Genomic DNA, 23,685 nt, shown 5'->3' with positions numbered 1-23,685 from the left:
GGAGACACAGCAAGGAGACGAGGAAGTAACTGTGTCTGATGTCCGGCTGGGTGGGAGACGGCTCCCAGCGGTAAAGGGATAATTCCCAGTCTTCCATTAATAGTGATTCCCTTGTCGCAGTGGACTCTCTCAGCAGGGTCGCTGAGACTCCAGGGCATAGATGCTAGATCCCTCCCCAACAAGGGGAGAGGAGTGCTTTGGTCATGGGCACATTTAAAAGAATGACGGAGGGAAGAGGAGGGGGATGGGATAGAAAACCCAGCGTGAACACAGGGTTCGACTTCTGGCAGGGTAGGAGACGATTCCCAGTGGTAAGGGAATCAAACCAAGTCCTCCACTATATGTGACTCCCTTGTCACTGTGGACTCTCTCAGAAGGGTCTCTGAGACTCCAGGGCACAAAATGCTACATCCATCCCCAACAAGGGGGAGTAGGAGTGCTTTGGACAAGGGAATACTTATGAGGGCCATTTTAGGGAGTCAGGCTGGTAGGGTTACATAGGTTACAAGTTACACGTTGTTACAGAAGGTAGGTCAATTACAAGTTACATCCGTTGGTTCATGGTGTGTAGGAGGGTAAGGGGTAATGCAAAAGGGCGACGGGAGTGAGATTAAGCGGAGCATAGGCACAAGGATAAACAATGCAGGCAGGGGGAGAGAGATTCAGGGGAGAGAGGAAAGGAATAGGGGAGGCAAACAAAGAATGAAGGAGGGAAGAGGTGGGGGAGGGGGTAGGAGACACAGCGAGGAGACAAGGAAGTAACTGTGTCTGAAGTCCGGCAGGGTGGGAGACGGCTAAACCCGCAGGTATCAGTGGGCTTTACAAGAGGATTGTTGCGTTGCAAGTTACATCAGTTACAAAAGCATAGTAAAGTACAGTAAACAAAAACAATGTTGAAATCACAATCAAGTGTGGGAGATGGTGAGATGAGAAAAGCAGTCAAAATTGAAACAAGGTGTGAGAGGGGGTCCACGATAGGGGGTAGCATCCAGGGGAATGACGTCTAGATGGCAGTCCCAAACTGAGGGTCTTTTGGACGAAGTTCATCCTCAGTCGACCATCTTGAGGACGTCCATTTATGAGTAACGTTGTGGGGTAAACTGATGACCGGCTTAATTCGGTGATCAGGTGGTACAATAAAGTTGCTGCCCAGCGGGCCCTCACATATCAGGGGGCCACACTGAGGGCCAGCCCTGTCTCCCCACGTCACTCAACTTCCCACAGGGAGCCCAGGGAGCCACCCGTTCACCAAGGTGTGTCGCCGCATATCCTCTGCAAAGTTCCAGTCAGGCACCCAAACAGCAAAAACAAACTCCTCACCTTCATCATGAGCTGAGCTCAACTCAGCAGGGCAATCACAGTTGATTGATCTGAGAGCAGGAGCCCAGTCATTTGCAGCGCAGATCCGGTACAGGGGCTCGGCCCCGGGGTCCCCGCTGCGCAGCCACAGGCCTGATTCCTCACAGCTCAGGCTCACTTGATGTTGCGTCCATGAGTCATCTGCTACGTATCCACTGGCCAGGCTCCTCGAGGCTCGCTTACCGGACCACCAGGTTGCATCCCGGACCACCTCTCGGCTACGAAAAAGCCAGGGTCAGCCCCATAGGATTGTGGTCGCCATCTTGGATCTGCCTGCATAACACCGAGCCGGGGAAAGTTAGGCTGAAAAGCTTCAACACGCGTGGGCTGTTGGGGGTATCCCCCGGATCAGTACACTCCCAGGGCGTTCCGACACCCAGAATTATGCATAAATATTTGTGCACCGGGCTCGGGACCAGTAGTTTAGGGGGACTCTGTGGACAAAGCTCCGGAGCCCACTCCTCCTCCGGAGCTCAGTGTGGTTCTTTTTCACTTAATCTTTATCAATAAGATTATGTTCGGGTAAAACAAGCTGCTTTACACTACTGCTGGACTAAGCCTGAAAACTGATCTCCACAGCTACCACTTAGAGAGCTTTCTATGGTTGTCTAAGACCACTAAAATCACCATAAGGGTTGACTGGATGGGTGCAGGGAATCCAGTTACATAAGTGTACACCATATACCAAGCCAGCTTCTCACAGTACTTAATCCCCAAATAATACAGGTTGAAAACACTGTGCACCGGTCTTTTTGAGGTGTACCATTCCAAGAACCAGAATGTCTCTTTCCAAATTGTTTAAAATCGGGGCTGCTACCTTTCATCCATACCTCAAAGCTATTGAGGCTTTTTCATATAGACTACAAAGTACTTTAGATGCCCTGTATATCTAAGGTACATCTGTGTGTTGTCTGCTTAGTAGTGGAATTTGAGTTGGTATGAGGATCAGATCATTAAACATGCTATGACAATATTAAAGATGGGAACATCATATGTTACCGCTGCCTGGGACAACACCTGGTGGCCCCCCGCCCTCGGAACCCACCTACCCCACGGACCACGCACGAAACCTCAGCATCATCCTTGACTCCTCTCTCTCCATGAACCGCCAGATCAAAGCTGTGGCCTCTACTAGCTTCAACTGCCTGCGCATCCTCCGCACTACCTTCAAATAGATCCCCCCCCCGACTGCAGAAGGACCATCACTCACACACTCGCTACCAGCAGACTGGACTACGGCAACTCCCTCTTCACCGGAATCAACCAGACTCATCTACACAAACTTCAAACCATCCAGAACGTCCTCAGAACACTGTGTCACGAACACATGACCCAACACCTACGAGGCCTTCAATGGTTCCCTGTCAAGAAGAGGGTCACTTTCAAGCTCCTCACCCAAGCCAACAGATCCCTCTAGAACAGCGGACCCAAATACCTCAACAAGAGAGTATCTTTCCACGTACCCAAGAGGAAGCTCTGCCCCGCTGACCTCGCCCTGGTGGAGGTCCCCCGCATCCGCAGAACGGAAGGGAGAGCCTTCTCCTACATTGCAGCCAAGACCTGGAACGAGCTCCCTGTTAACATCAGACACTCTCCTACCCTGCACACATTCAGAGGGGACCTCAAGACCTGGCTTTTTCGACGGACACGGAGCCCCCCCCTCCCCCCCCCAGCGCCTTGAGACCCTCACGGGTGAGTAGTGCGCTTTAAAAAAAACTGATTGATTATTAGTAGGAGAAAGGAGTTTGCTGAGGATTTAAGCCAACTCCAAGTCTTCTCTGTGGTACTGGCCACAGCCTAAAATCTGTGAAGCAGAATGCTATGATTTACTGTGTCAAATGCAGCTCAGAGGTCAGTATGAAAATGCTGAGCCATTCAACTGCAATTTCAAATAGATCTCCTCTAACATTCAGGAGTGTGATTTTTGTCTGTGTTTAGTCCTTTACACCCAGAGCGAAATGTGTTGACAATGCTGTGTGATTCAATGTGGTCTTGGACTTTGTTGGTGGCTCTTTCTTTTTTTTAAGTATTTCTTTGATCGGTGGGAGGAGTGCGTTGGGATCCGTGGGCATTCAGGATGGCCTTTTAGAGCAGGCCTGTGATGTATGAGAGGTTAAGTTTGTTTCAGGCCTATCCTTCAGTGAGGATAGTATTAATGAATGTGCTCAAATTGGTAGCTATATGTAGCGTGGGATGCTGTAATAAAGGAAGAGCAGAGATCACCTGTACCTTTTTAGGGTCGGAGGCCTTTTAGGAGAGGAAGCTGTTATATCCTGATTTGAGTGAAATGTATTCTTCCTCTAGTTTTATCGTTACATGCTCCTCAGCCAGTGTGCGTGATGTAATGGAATGTTGATGAGTGCCTGGCCGGTGAAGGTGTCAGTTGCAAGAGTGGGCTGAACATTAGGATGCTGCTCCTGGTAGGGCATATAAAACATCTTATAACCTGTAACTTGTAATCAAGACTTGTCTTCTTCAGTAAACCTACATCTTATAACCTACGTGGCCAGCTTACCAAGAAGCTATTGTTATTTGCAACATAAGCACACTGTCTGTGAATACTGAGGTGAAGTTGAACTCATTGGTAGTTGACATTTTGTACTTTCTCAATGAAGAAAGCAGACAGGTTGACGCTCAGGCCCTGGGTTTCAGTATGAATGAACATTGAGGGTTAACAACTCTAGTATGCACAACTTGGGAAGTTTCTGTGGAATGCTCATAGTCTCTTTTATAATAAAAGTTTGCTTGATATGACTGACTTTTGCATTTTTGCTTGCGACAGGCTGCCAATATACCAGGTGAATAGGCTGCAGATGGACGTGAATGACACCCAAACCTAATTTGCCCAGAGTAAATTATTTGATGGATCAGTATACCATAAGAAAATGAAGAGACCTATAATTGAATAGCGTTAAAACTGAGACACTGAAGGGGTGCAGAGCAAATCTGAGTCTTTTCCATGTGGATAACTATCAATCTTCTGAACTATCTCAGGCCCAACCGAAAAAGTCTAGAAACTTGGCTCAATTACGAGTATGGTAGTAAAATCCTCCAAACTTGGCACTAGGTTTAATACCGATTTCACTGGATTTGGAAAATAACACGTCACACAAACACTGATTATTAGTTTTTACAGTGTACCTCTGAATCATTATTTAGCACATATGTTAAATACAGAATGTGTGCTATTTTGCACATGTGGTAAATACATAACCTGATATATAACACATGCAAAACAACATCAGGAAGTGCTCCTTTTCAGGTATTGGTAGTTCTAGTCTGAGGAAATAAATTCCTAGAGAACAGAAATAGCCAGGGCCACACACAAAAGGACATTAAGGCCTTCCAAAAGTACGCCAACTCCTGCTTGTGTGGGATACTGCAGCCATTCATTTTGCAAGGAACAAAGTACCTAGAAACAAGACACACAGGATTCACTGACATCCTCTGATATCACTCAGTCATCACAAACAGAAACCTGCCAGACTTTTCCATCATAGCCCCAGGCAGGGAAAGGAATTACAAGTTTATGGATCCTGAGCTAGAGGTCATTCCCAAGGAGGTGGTAAGACACCATGGGTGTCTTATGTGCCATCTCATGCTCAAGATGCTACCCAAACAAACAAAAATATGCCTGTGGAAGAAGATCATTGACTTAATCAAGATAAATGACTTAAACTAACGGCTAGGGCGATCGACCTCGAATCTGGGGAACTGGGTTTCAGTCTCGGCAATGACGCTGAACATCTTATAATTCTGGGCAAATCACTTAATCTCCCCATACCTAACAAAAAATGAATGTGTCATGATGTAATGCAACTGGTGCTATGTAAAGCACTCTGATAACCGATTCGAGTCAAGTTCACGTTATATAAAACTCTGTTAAAAAAAAATATCAGTACTATCAGTACTGATTAACATACGCACATGATGTTGAAAACATGCGCTGGTTATCAGTCAGGCAGAGTGGTAATTACCACATGCCAGGGTAAATAACGTATAACTAACAAATCATCTGATCACGAGTCAAAAACTGCCCGTGTTATTTAGCCCGAGTGTCCACGTGTGTTAGTTGGTGCATGTACTATTTACTGCCTGTGATATTTACCCCATGCAAAAAATAACCTATGTGGGTGACATGAGCATCAATTCACCTAAATGCCAGCAGAAGAGACATTACACGGCATTTGATTTTTATGTTCAATCGCACACACATGCTTGCACATATACACAGAATCACACATACACACACTCTCGCACATAAACACACTCTCACCTGCATGCATTCACACAACATAGATTTAAAAGTATTTTTACTTACCTCTGCAGCCAGGGAGGGTCATATTCCATTTTGATTACACTAATAGTGAATAATATAATATTACTCACTGTTAGTGTAATAAAAAATATTAACAAGTACTGGAAATGCAATAGGTCTCGCATTAGTAAAGTTTGAGCTATTGGTATTGTAAATGACACTTTTTTTATTTATGTGTTGGTTTTGTAACTAGCAAAAGTAATAGCTTTGTCAGTTACAATGTCAATAGTTTTAACTTTCGCAAATGTGACTCCTATAGCATTTGTAATGCAATGTGTGTTGTCTTTACGTGACTTAGATGTATTGATATTGCAAATAACAATGGCTTTTAATTTTGTAAATAATGCTGGTATCACTGGGCGCGGATTGTATGGCTTGCACATTGGCAATATTTTGATGGGGATACCCATGCCTGCATCTACATTGTTTACATGTTGGGTCTGTCCATTGATGCACATACTCCCTTGAAAGTTTTGACAACAGTCGTCCTGCCCTAAACGCAGACTGCTTCCTTGTGGCCCAAAGCAACTTCTAGATTGTTTTTATTGTTGGTAGTGCTCTAGACTGTGTTTACCTGGAACGACCGCTTGTGTTGCTTGCTCTTTCATTATTGAGGTGACCTCCACACTCAGTCATTACGGACATTGTCTTCGTTCGTTAACGTTTCGCATGCCAATCATTGATTTCAGCTGTGCTGGTCTAATTAGTTCAATAGAGGTAAAACAAGACTACAACACCCAGAATGCAGTATACTCTCACACAAGTCCACCCCCGGGAACGATGTTTGTAACGACCTGGAGGGAGGAGGTCACACTATTCCTACTCTTGGACATGATGTCCTGCCGCTTTGGCTTCACTCTTTCATCAGCCCTTCATTGGCTGAGTATAGGAGTGAACGCTTCTCGTGGCAGGCCTCGTATGCTTGACCCAAGAGTGGGCTTTTATTGTATTTTAATAGCATCTCATTCCCCTGAAAAGGCCCTTAAGGGCGGACAAATAAGAGGCGAGTTGTTTTGCTCTGGGAGGTTGCCAGACTCTTGAGGTTTTTACAGCGGTGCATCTTGAAAGGATTGGTGTGTGGTTTAAGGGGGGCTCTCCAAACGTGCTGTGGGGAACGTCGGGCTGCGTTTAAGCAGGAGATGTGCGGGGTGGTCTTGTCTAGATATGTTCCATGCTTGGTGGGAACAGTGTGGGCGTGTCGGCCGGCGTGCATGGCTGTAGTGGGTGCCCGGTCGCCAGCTGTTTGTGTGTTTGCATTCTCCGCACAAAGCCTCTGTTGTGCGGCCTTCTCCGCCCCTGGTAAATGCGAGGTCTGTTCCGCCGGTGGTGTGTTTATTTACTCAGCCCGTGTAGTTCCTGCTTTGAAAGGCGGGCCATTGATGGAGGAGGTGTGTTTAGCGGGACACGGAAATGGGCGGCAGAAAAGTCTCACCCACAAGTTGGAACTGGTTCCTGCAGCTACGGAAAAAGACATGAGAGGTTTTGTGTTTCACTTTCATTATACATGTTTGGGAAACAGCCGCGCCAATGTGCGCCGTCTCTGAGGGCTTCTCTGATGGAAACTGCAGATCACAAGGGCTTGGTAGGAAAGTGGCCAGAGTGAACGCTTCTCGTGGCAGGCCTCGTATGCTTGACCCAAGAGTGGGCTTTTATTGTATTTTAATAGCATCTCATTCCCCTGAAAAGGCTCTTAAGAGCGGACAAATAAGAGGCGATTTGTTTTGCTCTGGGAGGTTGCCAGACTCTTGAGGTTTTTACAGCGGTGCATCTTGAAAGGATTGGTGTGTGGTTTAAGGGGGGCTCTCCAAACGTGCTGTGGGGAACGTGTGGCTGCGTTTAAGCAGGAGATGTGCGGGGTGGTCTTGTCTAGATATGTTCCATGCTTGGTGGGAACAGTGTGGGCGTGTCGGCCGGCGTGCATGGCTGTAGTGGGTGCCCGGGCTCCAGCTGTTTGTGTGTTTGCATTCTCCGCACAATGCCTCTGTTGTGCGGCCTTCTCCGCCCCTGGTAAATGCGAGTTCTGTTCCGCCGGTGGTGTGTTTATTTACTCAGCCCGTGTAGTTCCTGCTTTGAAAGGCGGGCCATTGATGGAGGAGGTGTGTTTAGCGGGACACGGAAATGGGCGGCAGAAAAGTCTCACCCACAAGTTGGAACTGGTTCCTGCAGCTACGGAAAAAGACATGAGAGGTTTTGTGTTTCACTTCATTATACATGTTTGGGAAACAGCCGCGCCAATGTGCGCCGTCTCGGAGGGCTTCTCTGAAGGAAACTGCAGATCACAAGGGCTTGGTAGGAAAGTGGCCCGCCTCCCCAGTAATTATAACCGGTTCCAGGGGGTTTGAGGCAATGTCTGCAAACTGCGGGCAGAGAGAATGTGCGAAATGTAAAGCACGACACGGCGGGCAGGGGAGGGGGCGGAGCGGGGAGAGGGAACAGACGGAGGGAAGGCAGATAAGGGGAGGGGGGAGGAGAAATGCGACACGGCGGGGAGGGGGCGGAGCGGGGGCCTGGAGTGCGAGGGGTTTGAACATATGGCTGGGGAGTTGCAAAGACCGTAACACGGCGGGCAGGGGAGGGGGCGGAGCGGGGAGAGGGGAGAGGTGCGACACGGCAGGCAGGCAGGGGAGGAGAGTAGGAGGAGGAGGGGGGAGGAGAGTAGGGGAGGCACGGCCTAGCGGCCGTGCAATCAAGAAGTGAGGGGGCGGAGCTGGGGGAGGCTGTGAGAGAGAGAGTAGGCAAGGCAGGCGGCTGGGGGCATGTGCACGCGCATTTAAGCTCAATGCGCATGCGCATTGAGCTTAAATTTCTCGTGCACTGCAAGGAATCGCCACGATTCCTTGCAAGTTAGATAAAGAGTGGATAAGCCCCCATAGACTCGCAAGCTCGATGCGCATGCGCATCGACAGGCGAGACCTAAAAATCAAGGAGATTGGAGCTTCAATCCTTATCCAAAAGGACAAGCAGCCCCTGTGTTCATGGCACTGACTTTGATAACTCTGAGGACAGGGCGACGTAAACGCAGGGCCAGGGATCACACGGGGCAAACCAGGGGTCTCAGATGCAACCCCTGGCAACCCATAAACGAAATATGAGAGGTCATTAGAAATCAGTGAAAATGCCACCTTGAAATAACTCCAGTCAAAAGTAGGTATTCCAGGAGGAGGGTAGGCTTATCTTATACCTCCTTAACCCACCTAGGACTTATACAGATGTAGTGTCTTGTGCATTAGGGAGGACCGGTCCCTTTTGGTCCCCGACGGACTCCACAGAACAGTGATGTAAGTGCTTGGGTGTGGGGATAGAATTCATGCTGCAGAATGTTTAGTTTAGGTTACACAGTCAGGAATAAAGACATGTGATACCAAGCTCCATGTGTGGTGTAATTATTCACATGTTCCCCGGCTGGGAAAGGACGCCACAGCTGGCGATGAGGATGGGATTATATAAACCCCTCTACCCAAAGAACAGCGAGTTCTCTCCCGGAGTTTGCAGCGGTCCAGCAAACTGCTTGTGCATGCCACGTGAGCCTCAGTCAAAGTAAAAATCGACAGCTGACGTATGTAGAGTGAAAGCGCCACTCCAGCCAGTGCAAGGCCTGTGAAGAAAGTAAAAGTCTTACATAAAGTTTGTTATAAAGTTTGTTTGTCATCGGCTAGAAATTTGTTAGTAAATTCGAGACAAGAGATACTGCCCGACAGCATAATAGAGCTATCATTCATACAGTATGAGACAGCAAAAGACAGCAAAAACCAGGTACAGAAAAGCGCCATCGGTAGCGATTGCCGAGTGCAAGGAAGCATTAGTCCAAGCTCTGGTGCTGACCAGATTGGACTACGCCAGTTCCCTGTTTCTGGGTGTTAATCAAGCTGAGCTTGCCCGTCTTCAGCGGGTACAAAATTCGGCGGCTAGGATGCTGGTCGGCCTCCCCAAATTTGTTTCTGCTCGCAGCACTATCCGTGACCTTCACTGGCTTCCAGTAGGCCAAAGAATTAAGTTCAAGGCTTTGTGCCTTACTTTTAAAATTCTCAATTTGGCCTCCCCTCCCATTCTCACCCAGACCATCCTCCACTATGTCCCTGCAAGAGCTCTTCGGTCTGCAGGGTCTAATCTGGCCATTGTTCCTCGTTTTAAAAAATCCAGAATGGGTGGACGCTCTTTCTCGGTGATGGCGGCTACTCTATGGAACTCTCTGCCTGCTTCACTTCGTTCCATCCACGATTTGTTTCAGTTCAGGAAACAATTAAAAACCCATTTATTCTCCGCTGTATAGCTATGTGTTTTGGTCATCATTGTTGTGTTGTGTCTTCTATCTCCAAAAGCGCCGGGACGCCTCTTGGCTGCGGCATCTGCGCGCTATACAAAATTTAATAACATAACATAACATAAACTTGGAAAAGATTAAAATATTTCTAACATAACGATACGCTAGAGGCAGTAGAAACCAGGTGCAATGCAAAGAAGTGAGAGCGGTGAATGCCCAATGCAAGCAAAACAAGCACTGGCATAGCCAATAGGTCTCGCCTTTGGGACCTTATAAGTGCTTTAATTAATTAATTAATTTTTGAGCTTGTAAAGCGCACTGCTACCCGTAGGGTTCGTGGCGCTGTATAGCGCTGGGGAACCCGTCCTGGCTTTCCCTGTCAGATGGTCCCTATTGGGCACCCCCAAGGTGAAACCAGGCATCCCCGGCGTTTATGGGGCCGTTTGTGGAGATTAAGCAAGCTATTGCCCAGAGTTGCTGAGTGGAACCCATGGTTAGAGTGGCACCGAAGGCGAGATTTATCGAGCCCGCTGACATTGGCCCAACACCCTGCCGCGTTGGGAATTGAACCCTGGTCCCGGGCCGACCTCTGCTTCTGGGTCTGCCGCCTCTGACCAGTGAGCCACACTACCCCACTATAGTCTTGACTTAAGTCGTGGTTCGCATACTACTATTTTAGTATATGGTTTGGTCTCCCCCTGGTGACCAAACCTTAAACTGGTGCTACTTAAAATTAATTAATTAATTAATTTAATTAATTAATTAATTAATTTAATTAATTAATTTAATTAATTGCTTAACCATGCAACAGTTAATGTTGTTGCACCAAGGATATTGTGCTCCATAACTAAATACTTATAAGGTCCCAAAAGCAAGACCTATTGGCTATGCCAATGCTTGTTTTTTATCATTGTGCACTGAGACAAGGAGTGAAGGGGCGTGAGATCAGGAGGGAGAGAGGCACACTGGTCTGGGAGGGAAGATGTGACAGAGAGGGAAAGAGGAGTAACTGGAGGGAAGGGGCAGGATGAAGAGGGAGAGAAACGAAGAGTAGGAGGGAAGAAGCTGTTATGAGGAGGAAGAAAGGATTCTATTGAGGGCAGGGAGCTGGCTAAGGCGAAAGAGAGGTGAAGGGACGGATATGTGGTAAGGAGGGGACAGGATGCCACTTACGGAAAGGAGGGCGGGCTGAAAAGGAAGAGATGCTGTGAATGAGAGGAAAGGAGTATGGGGAGAGCGCCACTGGTGGGAAGGGAATTAATATAAAGCATGAGGACAGCATGGGGAGACAGAGGAAATGGAAGGAATGAGAGGTGGGCAATGAAAGGTGAATTAAAAGACATTTTGAGGCAGAGGGTCAGTGAGAGACGCGCAAGACAGAGACTGTGAAGCAATCTCACTACGTGGCTGCCCGTAAAGTCATTCGCTTTCTATTGAGGGTCCACGCCGCAAACGGTATAATCTTTGTCAGCACTGGGCTCCTAATCACAGCAGTAAAGAGGGCTAATTGAAAACTAAACTTGTACTAATACTGTGTGAGGGGGTGTAGGAAGGGCAGAGGCAGCTAGAAGGGGGCACGGAGGGAAAAAATAAGGGGAAGAGAAGTAGATGGAGAAGAGAGAAAAATGCAAACAACTGACAGACAGACAGGAAGGAGAGAGAGCAAGGCAACTGGAGATACACTGAGAAGAAACAGGAGGGGGAAAGGCGGGAACGAGGAGGAGACACAGAGGAAATGGACACGTTATGGATGACTGGGTGAATGCTTTTTTTAAATGTGATTCTCACAAGCCTTATACTGACTGTTATAATAACTTTCAGGGCCCTGTAAGGGCTTTTCCCACACATGATAGAATCCCACAACAACCAGCACTTGTACCAGCAGAGTTGCACCGGGTGCAGGAGATATTATATGTTTTTAGGATATGGAGTTTCCAAACGAGGCTCCCAGGGAAAGTGACGCCAGGCAAGACGTCACAGTGCTCCTGGGGAGTGAGGGCCTGCTAGGTCAGCTGAAAAGTGTTGAGACTGGCGCTCTGGGCACTAATAGTTGTAGTGCTCGGTGCCTTTCATCTGTGTTGTGAAAAAGTGAATAATCCACGCTGGAGAAATGTGAGCCAGGGAGCGGGGGGAGCGGATGTTGTGCCAGACGAGACGCGTTGTTCCAGGCACGTATATTGAACACTGAGGGTGACGATTTGATTTAGGGGTGAATTTCGCAGGGGCTACTTTGCCTTGTAGAAGAAGTGCCCCAGACCTATGCCGTGCAATATAACTATTACTATCAACGAGAACAGATGTAAAACACACGGCAAAGCATAATTTCCTCTGCCGCAAGATTAGCCGGACCTGCCAGATCAGAGAGCTGTTCGAGGGCTTGGCGTGGAGGTGTGGCAATAAGGCACAAAGTTGTATACACCTACAGCGGCTGTCCCCTCCAGGGCCATGTTTCAGGTCTGGGCGGAATGTCATCCAAGCCCCTGCCCTTTGGAGAGGTCTCCCATCACGGATCTTTACCGGAGGGCTGCGCCTCACCTAGCTGTCCTCAGACCCCTCACTAAGAGTGTTAAAGTTGTCCTCGGAGCACAGGAGATAACCTGAATGGTGATAATGCAAAGCATCACCAGCAGGTTGGGTGCTTTGTGGTGAGAGGCACCCGCGCGTGCCGCCGTCCACGAAGAAAAACCAAAGGAAATGATAGACGGAGCGTTGACAATACAAGCACTCACCCCCAGTCAACTGATCTGGGTTTAATCCATCACCGTTCTTTAGCCCACTCTGCCACCCCAGTTCAGACATGGCCATATGCAAATCAGTCTGACCCTGTGCCTCATGGGAACAGTCCAGCCCGAACTGCCAAGCCATGCCTTCCCTGGACCGGAAACAAGCTACCGAGGACCGGTTTCTGGCATTTCAGCCTTCTTCAGCCCAGCTTGCTTGAATCCAGTGGCAAAGTGAGCAAGGGACTCACGTCTGAGCATACCCTGCCAACTTATGGCGAACAAAGAAAAACGAGCCGCCACTAATTGCATGTACATTTCCAGAAGTCCTGGGCATATGTAAAGTAAGATATTTTATGTCGACAGGAGACGAATGGCTGCATTTTCAAGAGTAAGTGGCACCACCTTCTTGAAGGGCTGACAGGCAGGGCAGTCGAAAGCAGTGTATGATGTGCAGGGAGACAGGGGATATCGCGAGGCAACTTCATGGGGTGATGCTGCGGACTCAGTCAATGTACAGTGTTTACCTTGCGGGAGCGAGCGCGATAATTGCAAACAGATGGAGTCGCTGCTCGCTCCCGCAAGGCAAACGCCGTACATGCACGAGTGCCCATTGGAAACCGTGCAGAACATGCACAAGTTTCCACAAAAGGCCGGAGTGATTCCAAGAGGTCACTCCAAAGCAGTGCTTGCGTGCTGAGTAGGCAAGACCTAAAAAAGCCATATTCACCGCCAAAGAAGACCGCCTCAACACCAGAGAGCGGCTGTTGCAGCACAATTGTAGGCACGCAGCTAGTGCTTAAAGTAGCTGTTGATACAAGTGGGAAGGCAACACTGCTGGTGCGGGCTCCGCTCTAGAAAGCAAAATGTTGCACATGTTATGATGCAGTCGCCTTCTTTAAACCACCGTCTCCCTTTGATACCGCTAAGAAACAGAACATTGGCGACAGATGGACTGCCTGAATTGAAAAATGCAATGATTTCATTGATGTGCTGGGAGAAGCCAATGTCTAAAAGATCATTAAGTATCTGCAGAATTTTGCAGGTAAAGGAGTTTAAAGAAGTGATAAAGAAAATACTACACAGTAGTGAAGTGACGTATTGACAGTCAAATCAAGGAAGAATTAAACACCAAGTTCAATCCAATGCCAAATGTTGACTACAAAAGGTACATCTTTAGTCAGAAAAGGCAAAGAACTGGTGAAATGATGGAAAGGTTTGTAGAAAGACTTGATACGCTCATCAAGCATTGAAAGTTCAAGGAGTTAAACGATGAAGAGGCCATGAGTCTCAGAGTAATAGATGGTAGTCTCTCTGATTCCATCAGACGATGAATGCTGAAAGAGAGACTCAGCTTGGAGCAAGTACTCATGGCTGCTAGAGTAGAAGAAAGAGTCGACAGACAAGCAGTTAACATGGAGGTTTGAACGGACCAAAATGAATCTGTGCCGAGTGTGGAAAAGCAAGCGGAAATGCAAGTTAGAAGGCCATAGAGCAATGTCTCCTAAGAAGTTGTGTTTTCAATGTGATTTTCCATTCCACATGAAAGTAAATGTCCCGCCATTTGGACAGATCTGCAAAGGCTGCGGGAAAGAGAACCATTTTGTAAGGGTTTGCAAAGCAAGACAAAGATCAAGTGTGTCATTTTGAGAAAACAAAATGGGGAAGATCAAGTGTGTCACGTCAAGAAAACAAAATGGATGCTCTAAAATTCTAGTGACATTCCAACCACACCCACAAGGCTAAGTGGTAACATCAGTTGAGGCAAGTAGAAACTGAACGACGTTATTTGTCATCAAATTCCTCATCTGAAAGTTTGCCACTGCCAATGTCGAGCGACAGAGAGGAAGATGGGTGTGAGATGTCAATGTTGCCCACTGAATGACATGAGCAAGTCGGTTTTGCTTCTTGTGATGAAAAATTCCATTCGAAGCTAGATCAACAAGTGAAAGTTCAAAATTAATTTGGAACACTGTTTCAAAATCACAGTGAAAGTGAATGGATGCTCCATACCTTTTATCATAGACAGTAGCGCGTTGATAAACATTATGCCAATAGAAAAGTACAGTGAACTGTCTCTTGTGCCCCATTAAACACAGTTGAAAACCAAAGCTTTGAAGCCACTGCAAAGGCAAGGTTCATTTATAGTAACTGAAACATAAAAATATAAAAGCGTGACCACCAATTCATGTCCTGCCAGGCACTTAGTCAGGTGCATGTTTACTCAATTTTAGCACTGCTGCTGACATGGGGTTGATTTCCGTAAACTACAACACAAATGCCTATCATGAGATAGTGAATCTGTTTCCATTTTTGTTTCATGAACTAGGAAAACTTGAGATAATGAAAGTGCAACTTCAGATAAATGAGGACATCCATCCTGTTGCTCAAAGACATTGTAGAATTACATGTCTGTTGTTGTTGTAGTACTTTATTCGATAAAAACATTTATCATAAAAGTAAAAACCACTTTCAAGTACCAACAACCCTTAAAATTAATACAAGACAGGATACAAATGTATGTGCAATTAAAACATATATACAATTAAAATTGGATGCACCAGAAGGATCATTAAAAATAGGATAGCAGCATGTTCAGACACAGTTAACCTGGTATATCATTTAGCACCCTCATTTGAAATCATCTTCAGCTGTTTAGATCTTATCTGCCATGCTCTTCCCAGATATTTTGCAACCCCACACACCAAAACCAATGATGAAACATCAGTTGTGAGAATGCGCAGGGCATTAAGGGGCTGTCTGAAGCCCAGCTCCCTACAAATTGGCCTAAGCCACCGTCTTTTTACACCCCTATAGGCTCTACAAGCAAATAAAAAAGTTGCTAATGACTCTTTGGGGCAAGGTCAGCATGGACATGAGGTATGGTCAGGCAGGGAAGGTCTCCACTTTCCAGTAAAATAATTTAGTGGTTGGGTTCCATATCTGAATTTTAAGAAAAGTGTTCTGTCACCAGGTGATTGAATGAAGTCCAAAAATAGTTCGAACTTCCTGACAGACTTATTGTTTAGAAACTGTTCAGTGAGCAGTCCCCACCTATGTCCCTCCAGTTCCTCCTTCAGAACCCAGTCCCAATACAACTTCTTAACAACATTTTTTGGTGGAGGGGACCGAGTCAGCCAAAGCTTGCCCAATCCCAACAGAGTGACCAACTCCTTCAGCTTGCTCAGCCATCGAATCTTGGCACAGCCGCCTAAGGTGATGAGTTAATCAAATGCCGCAGCATACGTGACTAGATCCGTTGATCTTCGCAAGCGCACCCAGAATAGCAAGGGGCCCAGGCGGACTATATCCTTGATTGAGCGTCTGCCCAAATCAAATTTCAAGAGGCTGTTGGGAAAGAAACTGAAACATTATTGAAACATGACATCATTGAGCGATCCACTGGTCGGACGCCAGGGGTGTCCCCATAGTGGTAGTGCCAAAGAAGGATAGTGAAAATCGTGTGCATCTGAATTGATATATGCCAAGAAAACAAGGCATTTGAAAGAGAACGACATCCAAGTCCGCACATTGTTGACATGATTACGCAGTTGAATGGAGCCAATGTCTTTTCCCGCCTTTATATGAACAAAGGGTATCACCAACTTGAACTGGAAGAAAACTAAAAGGTACGTTACTACATTTACGACTTATGTTGGGTTGCTTAGGTATAAAAGACTAAGGGCCATATGTATCAAGCAAAATTGCATTCGCAAATTTTGCCAAATGGTATGTATTAAGGCAAAATAAGGAATCGCAAAATTTGCGATTCCTTATTTTGCAATTGCATTTAAGGAATCGCAAACTTTGAGATTCCTTAAATGCAATGTAAGAAGCACCAAAAAAGTGCAATTTGGTCTTAAGGAATCGCAAACTACCACCTACATTGTGAACATTTTCATGTGTTCCTTTATGGGAAGCATTTCACAGTTATCACGGAGCACCAAGCGTTGCTCACCACTTTCTACAGTCGTAAAGCCAAGATGCCCCCTCGCATTGAGAAGTGCGGTTGCAACAGCAGGAATATGATTATACGATTGTGCATTATCCAGGAAAATATCAAAATCCTGTTATTTTTCACTGTGATATGGCACCACTTCTAAAGAGGCTTATACTTATGGTAACTTCATCGTGAAATCCAGTACACCTGCTGCCATATCGGTTGAACAAATCAGTGCTGCCACAAGCACTGGCAGAGATTTGCAATTCCTCAGACATTACCAATCAATTGTGGCGAAAGCATGTTCAACATCTTCATGATGACCTAGAATACCAAAAATTCAAAAATGTGCAGAAAAAGCTTTCAGTCATTCTAGAAGGTATCATCCTACAAGGAGCGAGAATTATCATACCTGAGAGTCTGAGAAAACAAGTCATTGAGCTGGCACGAGGGACATCATGGAGCTGTACGGGACAGAGTGTGGTACGCTCGTCTTGATTAAAGAGTTGAAAAGGAATCAAGGGCCTGTCAGTTGTGCCGACATAGTCACTGAGAGATTAGAAAGTATTTTTGCAACATGGGGTGTACCTTTGATTTTTAGATCTGATAATGGCCCACCTTTTAATAGTTGAGAACTTAAAGATTTTCTCACTCATCCGAATGTCAAGCATCAGAAAAACACACCTCTCTGGCCACAGGTGAATGGTATTGTCGAGTGGTTCATGAACACCCTCAGGAAGTCCATTAAGTGTGCTACGCTAGAAAAGCTTGCCCTTAAATGAGTTCTTCAGTCTACGCTTCATGCATACAGGTCAACTCCCCATTCTACCACCGGTGAAAGCCCGGCCACCTTAATGTTTGGGAGAGCCATAGGAACCAAGTTACCACATAGGACGTTGAAAGATCATTTGAAATTGATGCAATTTGTGCTACTGATTCATATCATAAACGAAGAATGAAGACCTATGCCGATAGACACTGCTGTGCTTGAAGCACTGTGTTAAAAAAGGAGACAATGTAATTGTTAGGAGCAAACGGAAAAGCAAGTATGATGCTCCTTGACTCATTGAATGTTGTGACTAGAAAAGGACACATGGTGACTGATCACCGTCCTGAAAAGTCCATTACATGAGTTTCTTTGCATTTCAAGCACCTACCTCGACATTTACAAAGTCCAGGTGTCAGAATTGAGACTTATCCACCTGAGAATCCAGAGAGCTCAAAAACTGTATCAATGTCTCTTTCACCAGTCATGGACACTTGTCCACAGCCTCACAGTACAAGATCTGGGCGAGTGATTTGAGCACCAAATCGACTTATGTATTAGTTGTGATGTGTGTATTTATGTGTGTGTATATATATATACACATGTGTGTGTGTGTAATTTTTATTTAACATTGCAGATGTAATGTCATGTGAGTTAGAGAAGATGGGTCCCTTTTCGCCCCTGTCAGACTCCGTTCAACTGAGACGTATGTGCTTGGGCGTGGGGATAGGATTCATGCGGTAGAATGTTCTTTTTCCAGTTCCACAATGAGGAATATAGGCATGTAATACCAAGTTCTGTGTGGTGTAATTATTTTCATGTTCCTGCGCTAAGGAAGACGCTACAACAAGGAGCTGCCATTACTGTGCCACAAACTCGTTGCAATATTTTTCTCAGCAAAATAAAAGTGACCATCTTGAATAACCAATTTGGTAGTAATAGCACTTTAGTATTCTGCTCATACATACCAGTAAGCAATCTAACAACAATTATCTTTAGGAAACTTCTAAAGCGGGGCTTGCAAATAAACCATAAAAAGCTCAAGCATTAAAAATAATTCCTACGGGCTCAGAAAAGGTCAAGGGTAATGAAGGGAAAGCAATTACGGTATCCTGGACAGGACGGGGGAGTTTACCCTGTTTAGCTGTGTTCTCAACCATTCAGATCTTTTCAGTTTCAAGTGTAATCACACAGCATTTCGTGAGGTTTTCTCTGATGCCTGCACATACCAATGAATCATTTAAAAGTAGAAAGCCGGGCAGAGGGGATGGAATAACCCCGATGACTGACAACTGACCGGAAATACGTCACTCTGCGGCTAACGGTTCAACAAAAAGAATACGACACAAAGCGCTATTTTTACGACGAAGACGCACGCCCTGGTGCCTTTGTAGAAGTGGAAGGGATAGAGACCTTAAAGGAAGATGGAATGAGCAGTGATTATTTAACCAATATCCTCCCTTTTTAAGAGACCGATGGTGGGGTCCGGAAACGTCATCAATGTGCGCCCCTGGGGAGGAGGGTCCGCTACCTAAGCGTGGGTGACGGGGCGGCCGGGGTGAAGAGGTACCGAGGGGTGATGTTGGCAAGGAGTACAGAAGGGAGGCTTGCGATGGGTACATGGAGCCGTCACTTACCCACGGCCTATGGGTGTTCACGGGTCCTTCCTCTTCCTCGTCGGCCTCCCCCTCGTCCATGGCGGGGCCGCGAGCCTGACAGCCGGGCGGCGGGGCTCGGCAGCGGCAAGAGCCTGACTGCAGCCAGCTGCGGCGAGGCAGCGCCGCGTGTGCTGCAGAGGCGGGGACACAGGGAGGGAGGTGCCCCCACCGGCTGCACCTGTCCTCGCAGGAACCGAGCGAGAGGTGAAACGGGGCGGAAGGGAGACACGAACGGGGTAGCACCAGCGAGCAGATGACGAGGACTCGAGGATGGAAACGGGACTAAGAGGGGCTAACCTGTCCATAGAGCTGGGGACAGTGCAAGCAGCTCGGCTAGACCAGAGAGCAGGGTTTGGAGATGGAGTTGAACAGCAGAAAACGAACGTAAAAATAAATGGGTTCTATATGGCGCTAAATGCCGCGCTTCTGCCGTCCCTCGGAAATGTTAAAGGATTTCTTTTTTTAGGGTGTGGGCGAGCCAGCAAACTAACAGGGCGAACTAAGCCAGGAGTCTAGTTTGACTTTTAGAGCTTCCGTGAAAGCCGAGCCATGAACATGTTTGCTATGTTAACCATACAAAAAACACCCCTCGAATATGATAACGTCTCTTCAGATTTAAAAAAAAGTGTACGTCAGTAAAATGTGGACGTTTTGACATTAATATATCCCATTATAACACTGCACTGAGAAGTACTTATTAAAAGTTATAGTCTTAAATATCAACTTAAGGCCATCACTGCTGCTGGCCCACACTTTCTTAGTGAACTAAGAGGCAAGGCAGATGTTGTATGAACACTGTATATGGCCCTGATTCTTAAAGATAGAGAAACGTTATAGTCTATAAAATCACACACAATAGTCAGTCAAAATAGCTTTATTCAAGATAAAACTCATAAAAGCGAGACAAATTGTACATAGTTCAGACAAGCTTACATGAATCTGAATTAAAAATGTCACAGTAAAAAAGTTGTAGATAAAAGGAATCGGAAAAAAGCAGCAAATGGAAGAAGTAAAAATCCAATTTCATACAATACAATAAATAAAATCAATTGATAACTTTAAAAAGTAATAAAATCAATTGGCAAATAGTCTAGACATGGTCAAAAGACATCAATTGTATACATTATTCGGAAACAATCAATAGGCTTCGAATCAAGTTCTGCCTTAGCACCCATACCCATCCCAAATATTTAGCTACTGCTATTGAAATAAATGGCATGGAGCTAGTCCCTATCAGCCTTTCAGCTACAGAACTTCTGTTGGTGCCCAGTGACTTGCACATAGGCACAAGCCAAACACGCCTCGGGATTGCATAAACTGGACACACAAAGAGAAGATGCGCAAGAGTTTCCTTATGGTTGCCACTGGACGGGCAGCTGTTGGTACTTGCAACATACGATCTAGAGGTCAATGCCTTCAGGGGCAGAGAACCCGCTCTAACCTGAAAGTAGAGCTTCCTAATCCCCAGCTTAGTAATGGTGTCCCAATAAGATTCAAATTTGGGCGCAAGTTTTGCCCCTAAAAAGACCCCTGCCATAGTGGATGAATCAATGTCGTTCCATGCCTGGAACGAATCTGTTCCCAATTTTTCTCCTTCAAGATTTTCTTGGACAGGAACGAGACTTCCCCAGGGCTATCCCAGAGCATTTGCGTGCCCAGAGCTACCAGACTACTTCTTAGCTGGCCAAGCCAACAAATCTTATGGAAAGAGTTTGATTTTATAACATCTAAAAAACCCTGCAGCATATGTGGAAAGCTCTGGTGTCGACCAGAGCCTATGCCAATATAAAATAAGGCGCAGCCTGGCGATGTCAGCAATAGCCTTCCTGCCCAAATCGCATCTTAGTGGCAATAGGGGTGTACTCTGAGGGAGACTAGTAATGATACAGAAAAACTTATTTTCAGGTAGTGTCAATGGTGCCAACTTCTCAAAGCCCCATAATTCAGCGCTATAGAGCACGGAGCTAACAACTTTGGATTCGTCGTCTTGCAAAACAGGCTGGATTGGTTTGGTCAATGACTTTTTATGCTCCAAGTTGAGAGCTCCCGCAATTTGGCAATGCTTGGGAGCAGCTGTATCTATATGGTGTTCCCATTTAAGATCCTTACCCAGATGAACACCCAGGTAGGTAAAAGCCATGACCAGTTCGAGCGGTTTCCCATTCATAAAATCTTTCCCCTCAAAACTAGAATGCGGATTAAAAGTCATTATTTTAGTTTTGGCCACGTTAACTTCTAGGCCCAGCGCGAAACAAAACTTTTCAAAAATTCCTAAGACTCGCTGGAGGCCACTTGGGGTTTTGGAAATAATTAACGTGTCATCCGCGAACATTAAAATCGGAACCTTAACACCAGCTAACGATGGGGCATCTATGTGTCCTGGTGACAAACAATCGACTATGCCATTAATGTACAAAGAGAACAAAGTTGGGGCCATGGCGCAGCCTTGCCTCACACCATGCTCAACCGGAAAATCAGTGGTGACCCTACCATGTCCTCCCCACTGGATTTTTGCATAATTAGCCTCGTGCAGCCGCATCACCATAGTTAAAATCTCTGTAGAGAGAGACCTAATTGTTTTAATGTCATCCATAACTGTGAGCAGGGAACAAGGTCAAAAGCTGCACGCAGGTCGACAAAGGCAGCATTAAGACTGCCTTTGCCCAGGATCCCAATCTTACAATGGAGGAGAGTAAAACGAAAGACTTGATCGATAGTACTGTTATATTTGCAAAAACTCTTGAAACTGAGACAGTACGTTATTCTCTTCAATCCAGTCCAAAATCTTATTAAGGGTCTTCCTCCCAATTATTTTTTGAATTGTATCTATCAGACTGATAGGTCTGTAGTTTCCAGGTTGTGTCTAGTCGCCCTTTTTGTACACCGGAATTATCACCACCCCTTTGCAAGAGGCCGGCACCGGGGCACCTTGTGCTGTGGCATTTGCCAACAAAAGTATGTATCTACCCCCAACGAGCCTTGTCGTACAGAAAGACATCGGCGGGGAGGCAATCGGGTCCCGGAGCTCTACCTCCTGCCACAGCGTTAAGGGCAATTGAAACGTCATTACTGTTAAAAGCATCATCTTTAAAAAAAAAAAAACGTAATTCTTCCACTTGGTTTCCTACAGGGTTACACACGTACGTACTGCGGTCTGAAATAGTCAAACCACCTTTCTTGAGAGACATAATTTTCAGGCTGTTCAGACTTGCCCCCTCTGCCCCACTTAATAATATTCCAGAATAATCTGGGATTCTTGTTGTCGCTTGCTTCTTTAAGCTCCTGCCATCGACGCTCATCCCATATTCTCTTAGCCATAAGAATAGCCCTTTTATACATCTGTCTGCCACGGCGGACGGCATCCAGATTGCCAGCCCTTATGGCCTTGCCCAAGTCAGCTCTAGCTTTTCTACAATCATCATTATACCACCTTAGCAATTTTGGGGTAACTTATTTCTTAGTTTTGACAGGTGCTAGAAAATAGGCACTAACATACTTGAACAGACTGTCATGGATTGTAGTTACATAGCTCAAATCAGTATTGCCATTAACATGTAGGGATATTAGAGCACTATCAACCTCCTCGGCTATTTTATTCAGCACCTCTGGGTTAGAAGCTATATTTGGCCATTTAAGACGCCTCATATCATTAGTAGGAACAGTAGTTTGGGGACAAGACTCAACCCAATCTACACAAGTTAAGTCCCTCTCCCACCAATCATGGGCAACACAGAGGGGATTATGGTCACTTTCGATGCGGTCGTTGACCACCATGTCAACAATCGAAAGCCAGAAATCAATTCTGCTTTTGCTTCGCCCGTTCTTACATGTAGCAGCCCCAATCCTATCCTTTGGAGTTCTACTATTAAGTGCCCTAAGTCCCCTTTCATACCAGAGACTTGATCTGAATTACTACCTCTGACCATTTCTTGACAGGCTCAAGTTCTATGTGTGGTACACCCCACTGACTATCTTCGTCTTCATTTGCATGGTGCCAATCAGTAGCTACAAGGGGCTTGAAGGTAGAGTTTAGGTCGCCTGCAACGATTACGTTAGTATCCTGCGAGTGAAGCTCAATGAGGGAGTCCAAGGCCGCTATAACCTGCGATTTACCCCCTCAAACCCCCCTCACATAGACATTATAAATGTCCATGCATCCCATAGAGCCTAAATCCTATCTTAACACTTGGATGTCATTACTCCCTGAGGGTAATTCTTTAATAGCTAAAGGGAGATGTTGTTGCACCCAAATGGTTGACCCACCCATTGCACGCCCCTTAATCCCCTTTATTGCAGGGGCAAGAAAATGTAAATAACCAGGGCAAAAATGTGGCTCAGATGACCAGGTCTCCTGGAAGAGGCAGACTTCAAAGCCTCAAATGAACGCTAACCATTACGGTGATGACACTTAGGCGCCCAAGCCTGCTATATTCTAGGAGATTAGTGTCCCCCCTACCCCCCTTGAGGAGACACTAATTTCTTGACAGGCTCAAGTTCTATGTGGACACTCATTTCTTGACAGGCTCAAGTTCTATGTTTGGTACCCCCCCACTGACTATATTTGTCTTCGTCTGCATGGTGCCAATCAGTAGCTACAAGGGGCTCGAAGGTAGAGTTTAGGTCGCCTGCAACGATTACATTAGTATTCTGCGAGTGAAGCTCA

General features: G+C 46.1%; 1 protein-coding gene across 2 annotated transcripts in view; it reads right to left on the bottom strand.

Moving 5' to 3' along the window:
* Positions 1 to 23,685, bottom strand: part of SLC2A11 (solute carrier family 2 member 11) — a 593,392-nt gene that overhangs the window by 132,093 nt on the left and 437,614 nt on the right. The window contains exon 1 of one of the 2 annotated variants that reach the window (XM_086942751.1): positions 19,002 to 19,171. The exons of the other annotated variant lie outside the window; for it this stretch is intronic. Within the exon in view, the coding sequence (XP_086798877.1) occupies positions 19,002 to 19,061 (60 nt within the window). The 5' untranslated portion in view covers positions 19,062 to 19,171. Of the gene's footprint in view, positions 1 to 19,001; positions 19,172 to 23,685 lie in introns of those variants that run through there. 2 annotated transcript variants of the gene reach the window in all.

The sequence above is a fragment of the Lissotriton vulgaris genome, chromosome 11 (genome assembly GCF_964263255.1).
Source record: "Lissotriton vulgaris chromosome 11, aLisVul1.2, whole genome shotgun sequence".
In the NCBI taxonomy this organism is placed as follows: domain Eukaryota; kingdom Metazoa; phylum Chordata; class Amphibia; order Caudata; family Salamandridae; genus Lissotriton; species Lissotriton vulgaris.
The sequence above is the reverse complement of the archived record's forward strand: the minus strand, read 5'-3'. Positions and strand labels throughout refer to the sequence as shown.